Below are 7,917 nucleotides of genomic sequence, written 5' to 3'. Positions count from 1 at the left end.
TTATTTTCAGGAAATTTTTTTACCATTAACCACTTGACTTGGTTTTTGTTTCATGATTCATTAGCCTACTTCCCCTTCGAATGTATAACCAATACAGCGTCAGTATCAGCGTTATTTACATGGCTGCATTGGATTGAAACATCTACAAATTATAGACCATTTCGGTAAGGTTCTCAAGCTCCATCAATTCAGTTCCACTGCAGTGGTGTCTGAGAGCCATCTGGGCAAGGCAAACCAACATTGGACCATCCGATTACCTTCAAGTTTATGATCTGATCCACCAAAAGATGCTCAAGCTCATTGAGCCTTACCCTACTTCTAAGTCCATTTTAGTAAAAGCTACAACGATTCATCACTCACGTCTGCTCATTTACAGTTTACCTAAGTGGTGAAATGATGTCGCAAACTGCTCTGAAAAATTTGTTCTACTTTTATTATTGAGAATGCAGAATACCCAGAATATGGTCCTTAAGGTCACCTGAGAAAGACGTGGTGACCATGACATGAATTCCAGAGGGAGCCAACTAACTCACATGGAAATTTGGGTTCCCTTCTGATTAATAATTTTACAAACAATTAGATGTTACATGAAAAGAAACAAAAGGGTGTTAAGAAATGCAGCTCTTCAAATCAAATATAAGCAAACCCATAAAGTTGCTTGATGTTGATGCATTAGCTTCAGCAAAGCAACACCAGAATATCACTTAAAAATCAACCCCATGCGATGGAATCTCTCAAGCTTCTCCTTTTTCCTGCAATAGCATATGCTCACCTGATGCAGCAGGTGATGATGGGCAACCATAATATGTAAAAACCCAAAGTTGTTTGTCCATTTTTGCACTGTTCAAACTTAAGCAGCATGGCTAAGTTTCAATCCTTCAGATGGAATTGACAGAGTCAGCATCGCTGGTTTCACTGTCACTGCTGCTGCTCCTCCTCCCACTCCCGCTGCCACTGCCACTCCCACTTCCACTGCCACTGCCACTCCCACTTCCACTTCCACTCCCACTCCCACTACTTTCACTCCCACTGCTACCGCTTGAGCTAGAAGTCTTCTCCTCCCTGCCCTCTGCATCCACCTGGGCTCTAAGGGCTTCTGCAGCATTAGGACCCTTATCTGCTTCATCATCACTGACATCAACATCAGCAATCTCATCATCTATGTCATTTTGCTGTGGCAGGTTGATATCAATGCCGGTGTGGAATTCCCTTTCGGCGACATTTTCTTTTTTAGCTATTTGAAAATTATCATTGTCATCATTAATTATATCCAAGTGCTCCTCCAGTTCATAATTCTTAGGGTTTGGTGATGTCACTGATGGATTTGGACGGGAAGGTGGGTAATCGACAACCTTCCCATTTTTAGCTTTTGTGCCTGGTCAGAGAGACAAAAAGGTTATTACATTGAACAGAAAAAGCATGTATACATGTCAGTATTCATGAACATAGCAAATTATTAAGAACTGAATTCCAAAATGAAATCTGGAAATATTGATTTATTGTTCATAGTTTCATTTAAATGCAGGAAAGTCTACATAAGAAAACGGCAAAGTTGGTCAAACAACATTCTTATTTCTTCTTTTGTTCACCGGGGGATGACATGATAAAAGAGTATTGATTCTTGTGAGGCATTTTATTACTGAAAAAAACTACATGGTCAGAAGTGCACACACTCATCTAAGTGCAGATTACTCATCAAGACACAGTTGAACACAAGATAGCAAAATTCAGACTCAGTCAAATTTGAATTAAAATAGTAATACGTTAATTCATTTCAATAATTTTTTCATCTAAGTCGGAAAATTTTGTATAAGACTAGGTTAAATTTGAAACCACTTAAAACAATTAAGAGTGCATGAAACAGAAGTGAAATGTTTTCTTCCTCTTTGTGTTTTATAATTCCGTCAAAAATCAGTATCCTAATCTTAAATTGTTAAACTAAGATGCGAGGGTTATTCACCACGCTAAGCACATGTGGGCATGCACTCACTAAATTGATTCATTCAACCCCATGGTTTCAAAAGGAATTACTAGTTACTCCTAGCCTATACTTTTTTTTTTGCCTATGCTTGGCATTTCCATCTCTCACTGTGTATTTAGGTGGATCAGCTTCATTCAGGTAAATCCCTTCCCAAGCAGTTAGCCTATGGAACTGTCAAAAAGCAATTGGTTTAAAATTCAAAAAATGTCAGAGCATGGTCACTTTCTCCATTTTGTTTTGCTGAATCAAGACAGTCCACTCTTTGTTTGAGCTTAACAGGGCTTAAGCCCATAACAATTTTATTTTGTGTTTTCCAGGGGTTAAAGGGTAGTGTATCATTGTTCCATCAGTGCCAGAATATTAATCAATAGGCACGCATTTCTTTCCTTTCTAAATCAATTCCCAGCTTAAAAGACAAGAAGATTACTGGTCAACCTGAGAAGCCAAAACTGTAGCTATACAATCACTAATAATAATAATAATAAAAAAATAATAATAATAACAACAACAACAATAGCATCTACAATAATAAAGTTAAAAGCAACATACCTAAGCTCTCTGAGTTGCCAATATCAATACGTTCGACCTCAACCTGTAGAATTACAATAAGAAAAAGTCCCAACTTATCAAAGTGGGGTGGGTCATTCTTCACAGAAACAGAACATAATACAAGGCAAAAACAATAAAATTGTTTCCTATCTTTGTTTTTTTCTCAAATCTCAAATTACACAGTACTAGAACAATCAAAACTAGCAAAAAATTATTAACAGAAATAGGAGATAAGATGTAATTCATGCAATATATGGACAGGAATTAACAGAATAGCCAGACAGAATTGCATTAAACACAGAAAAAAAATCTGGTAAGAGCACAAACAAAAACAATCTCCCATTGTCAGGAATATGTATTCAACCCTTGGATGGTGGTGTTGCTCTTTATCAGAATAAAATAGATGTCCTGCAACCTTAAATCCTGCATGCAAGTAAATAACTGGAAGAGCAAGGAATCAAATTCATAACGCTCTCACAAGAATCCAAATTTGCCCACCCACTGTTGACAAATGCAGAGTAGACAAGGTACGTGTTTCAAACATGGGCCTAACAAGAGCAGCAGCCACAAGCAGGGGTACAACTTGATTCTAGTTAGATTTTGTACATAAACCTAAACTAGAGAGGTCTACCATATAGGTTGGTTTTCCTTTCTACTAACTTAGTGTGTCTTTTGGATTTCTAAAACCTAAAAATAAGGTTATTTCATGTAAAGGACATAGCATGATGAATGGTAATAAGAATCTAGAAGGCTTTAGCAACGCTCTAAGGTTTTTACATCTCTTTCTTTCTTCACTTCTTTTTTCCTTATTTTTTTAATATGCATCTTTCCTTTTTACACCCTTCCTTTTTTAGGCTCCCATAACCTTGGTTTCTCATTTCCTTCCTTAAATATTACAAAAAGTATATCACTGGACCACCCTTATTTGATTGTTGAAAACTACCTTAGGGTTTTCCCAACATAGTGAAATGTGTACCATCCCACCCCACAAACTGGTGCTACTCAACCCAACACTGATGTTCTAAATCTTCAGTCAAATGAATTCAAGTTTCTATTTTGACTCGAATCAGAGGGTTTGAGTTAGAGTTAGATAGCAACATGGGAAATATTTACATAAAATGAGAAGGCAGCAAATTAATCTATTTGAAGCAAAGATTAACAAATGACTGGAATGAACAAAATGGAATACTTCGTTCTAACCTACTCAACAAGATGCAACATGAGCATCAAAGTTTAATAAGGACACAAGGTGTTTTACATGGCATCCTCTGTAAAACCAAAATATGAGATAACCATACACTCATGCATGTTGATATTGGTCATCGGGTAATCAATAGTAAAGGGAAGAATGCCTAAAAAAAATGAAGAGAAGGATTGGAAGAATCTGTCGACAACTTAAAGGAGAAAAAACTTAGGCATGTAGAGATTTGTCACTAGATGCCCAATATGGTAAAAAGAAGAATGAGAAGAAGCTGTTGGCATGCTAAAGAAAAGGAATAAACAACATAGGAGAGTACTTGTTGCATATTTTTCAAGACTGTTAACACCTAAATTATCCTTGATCCACTTGTCTCTAATCTCAAGACTGGTAACACCAAATTGATCCTTGCACCAAATGACACAGGAAGTTACAGCCCACTAAGGGGAGAACAGAGTGCATCTCACAACCTCCAATACAAACAAGACCAATCAGAGAGAGAGAGAGAGAGAGAGTACATGCTCTGTTTTCCTATCAAAATCAAATTTAAAACCATAAATGGCAGATAGTACAAAGTCAAGACCAAAATTTAGCTCACAAGCATAAATAGAACACGACCACCAGCTCAATAGAAAGAGATATTCTAGAACTTAAATTTTGATTTGTCACTTATGTGATTGATCTCAGAAATGTGACCAAAATCACATGCAATAGGCAATAAATAAATCACAAGAAAGAGACACAGGAGGGGGTGGGGAGAACTATGAGCATGTCTGATATGCCACTATCTGGGCTGGAGTCAAAATCAAATTTAAAACCACAAATGGCAGGTAGTACTAGCTCACAACCAAATTTTTTTGCTCATGATCCCAAATGAAACAAGAGGACAACCAAAATAGAAAGATATGTTTTAACAGTTGTTTTAATTGTTGTTAACGGGTGATTGATCTCAGAAATGAGACTAAAATATTATATGACAGGCAACATATAGATCACAACAAAAAAATTTGTACACAATCTCAAAAGGACCAGCTGGCACACCGTTTTTCAGACTGCTTGTATCGATCACCAATATTCTTTTTAAGTTATTCAATTCTTTAACAAGAAATATGCTTCACATGGACTAAATAAATTGAAATGCACCTTTTTTTTAGTAAGTAAAAATGAAGCAAGTTGAGATAAATTTGTTGTGAATATGCTGATCTTATCCATATTATTGCATCAAAAAAATCTGCTCATGGATTTACAATATCAATCTCTAAAATACCCAAGTCACCTTTTTATTAAGGGAAAAGAGGCAAACAGAAATTTTAAAAATTGAAGCCTGCACAAACCAGCCCATCACCCCAACCAATAAATCTGACCACTCTACTTACTCTCACGAGAGGTAATTGGATAATAACTTCAGGTAAGAAAGGATATGTAAGGTGAGGAGCAGAGAGCATGCTGGGCGTCTCTAGTTCTTGCTTAATAAAGATAAAAAAGAATAAAACACTAGTTAAAGGCCGTATCCCAGTTATCAGGAAAAGCCACCTCGTGAATGAAGAAATGTGCATGCGAGCTTATGCACTAGGTGCAAAGAATTTATTGTTTCAAATATGTGTGTGTGTGAATATATATATATATATATATATATATATATATATATATATAGGCAATAAGAGGGAATGCCTTGATAAAGCCTTGGAACAAATACAAAAAAGTACACCCAATGTATACAATAAGCGCCAAAAGGCAAAAAAAAAAAAAAAAAAAGGGAAATAAAAGAGAAAACAAAAACAAACCTCCTTATATTGAGCATAGCCATTCAACAAAGCCTATCATGGACAATGATTGATTCTCTACATACAGATTAATCCGTTCTAAATATATATGAAAAGACCTTCTTTTCTCTTGTAATCTAAGTCCTAATCCTATCCTATAACTAAGTAGCAAGACTTAAAGTTTAAGTAGATTAAATAGTGTTTAGTAAAATAATTTAATACCTCGATTTAAAGTTTAAAATAACTTTTTAAGTATTAAGTAAAAATAGTTAATTTATTCTGAATCTCCAATCTTTTTTGTCCCATTTGCCTACATCTAGTGAGAATATATTTTACAACCATGACTTTACATCGATGACTCATTTTTTATAGTAAATATTTTGTGATTATCTTATATATCTACAATAATTTAAATATGAATATTTAACAGACAAATTTCTTGCTTAGATTAGTAAAATTAAATATTAGTTAAAATTAATGAAGGTAAATATAGTTAAAGTTAATAAAAGTAAGTATGTAAATTTAAAGGCTTAAAATAAATTTTAAGTTGACTTTATCAAACAACCTTAATACTTATAATAAAAATCAAGTAATAAGTTTTAAGTCAACAACTTTAGAATAATTCAACTTAAAGTCAACTTAAGTTATTAAGTAATAAGTATTCAATTTCCAAGCACCCTCTCAAATCACTTTCATTCTGCTACTCATAGGTATGCAATGCAACACCACTAAGCCACAAAAATGATAATGCATATTGAAACAAAGGGAAATACAGATCTCACATTATAAGTTAAGACCATAATCAATGAATGCAATTGAGTCAAAACTCCAAAAAGGCAGCTATATTCATAGTTCTATAAAAGAACAATTTGAAAACTTACACACCCTTGGACTTCCATTCCTACTCTTCTTTCATTTATTTTATTGGAATGGACATAGCAAAATCAAAATCAACCTAACTTATTCAGATAAAAAGCTTACTGGGACTGGATGAGCAATGCTTTTATTAAATGACTGAAGTTTTGCTCCTTTCCCAATTGGTGGTGAATAAGACTCAACCGGGGGGACAACTGAAGTAGTAGCAGCAGTAGTGGCAGCTGCAGCTGCAGATTCACCAGGTAGCCGTACATGCCTTAACCGCTTAACTGCTCGGTGCAATCGCTCCAACCGAAAAGTCTCACCATCAAAGAACAAAACTGCATCATTTTCCTTATAATCCTCACTACTGCCCTCGAATGTCACTTTGGGTTTCCCCGGTTGGTTGTTATGAAATTCTACCGTAACCCTATTTTCTTTGTTCTTGTGTAGTGATCCCGGTTGGTTCTTATCAATTGAAGCTGGTTTGAATTCATCTGAACAAGTTCAAATATAGAATTATCATTCCATACAGCTGAGAAACCAGAGGGGAAAAAAAAAACAAAACAAAAAAAGAACAAAAATTGAAACCTTTCTATTTTCCACTGTTTTAGGTTCCAAAAAAAAACAGAACTTACAATGCAAGGATCATCACTACATGTAACAACTCAAAAATCTTTTTATTTCTCAATTTTCTGGACAATCAAACAGAGCAAAGAAAAATGCTCGAAAATGACTCAAAATATGGATTCATCCACCCCTCTCCGAGAACCAAACCAATCCCAAATCTCAGATGTTATGGTGCATAATCGCATCTTTTTTTAGAATCCAAACAACATAAAAACAGAAAATTAATAGCTTCATTTTTCTTTCGCTCTTTCCCGACAATTTTCTAGGCTTCCAAACAGAGACAAATGATAATCGGAAAACAGAGACGAAAATAGAGAAATACGATGACTTACATCGCAAAGTGCAGAACTTGGTAGAGGAATGGGGGTCCTTAAAGGAGGAACCTAGGGTTAGATCATACCAGCGATCGGACTCAGGAGCAGTGCTGGGTTCGTCTTTGTTGTTGATGCTTTTGTTCGCCATTTGAAAAGCAAGATTGAAACCCAAGAAATCTAGGGTTTTGAAGGAGGCGTGGATGGACAACCGTTGTGATTTGCAGAGGGAGAGAGGTCGGCTTCGTCTTTTCGGTTGGCAAATACTGACGCATGTCAGCGAGTGTCCGTACTTTCATTTTGGGCCCCACTCTCCCGTGTGGTCGACCGGCCGCTAAAAACTTGCCAACTCAGCATCAGAGGTTGATGCTGGGCCCAAATAGCTTCTTCGGAGTTGCAACGAATTTTTACAATGCAACAACAAAGAAACTTTAGGCCCCCCTCTGAAAATGTCACTTAAAAATAATTTTCAAAATGTAATTTTTGAAAACAAGTTTTAAAAATAATTTTTGGTAACTATTTTTAAAACAATTATGAAAAATATGTTTTGTAAAGTAAAAATCTGTTTAAGAACTTGAAATGTTGTTAAGTTATTTTTAATATTTTAAAAATAATTGTTATATTTAAAAT

General features: G+C 35.3%; 1 protein-coding gene across 1 annotated transcript; it reads right to left on the bottom strand.

Annotated features, from left to right (window-relative positions):
* Positions 1–407: 407 nt before the first annotated feature.
* Positions 408–7,549, bottom strand: LOC117904276 (ell-associated factor Eaf-like). The gene is made up of 4 exons (XM_034816800.1): positions 7,309–7,549; positions 6,473–6,843; positions 2,531–2,573; positions 408–1,375 (listed from the first exon to the last, which is right to left on the bottom strand). The coding sequence occupies exons 1-4, from the start codon at positions 7,436–7,438 to the stop codon at positions 879–881; spliced, it is 1,041 nt and encodes a 346-aa protein (XP_034672691.1). The 5' UTR covers positions 7,439–7,549; the 3' UTR covers positions 408–878.
* Positions 7,550–7,917: the final 368 nt, after the last annotated feature.

Source organism: Vitis riparia, chromosome 17 (genome assembly GCF_004353265.1).
Source record: "Vitis riparia cultivar Riparia Gloire de Montpellier isolate 1030 chromosome 17, EGFV_Vit.rip_1.0, whole genome shotgun sequence".
Taxonomy (NCBI): domain Eukaryota; kingdom Viridiplantae; phylum Streptophyta; class Magnoliopsida; order Vitales; family Vitaceae; genus Vitis; species Vitis riparia.
This window is presented reverse-complemented; position numbering and strand designations above follow the sequence as displayed.

Bases quoted from the DNA above. Each gene is read 5' to 3' on its own strand.
- LOC117904276 (XM_034816800.1), bottom strand. From the start codon at position 7,438: ATGGCGAACAAAAGCATCAACAACAAAGACGAACCCAGCACTGCTCCT. The intron at 6,844-7,308 runs GTAAGTCATCGT...GAACTTGTTCAG, and splicing joins CAAGTTCTGCACTTTGCGAT to ATGAATTCAAACCAGCTTCA. The intron at 1,376-2,530 runs GTATGTTGCTTT...CTCTCTGACCAG, and splicing joins TGGCAACTCAGAGAGCTTAG to GCACAAAAGCTAAAAATGGG.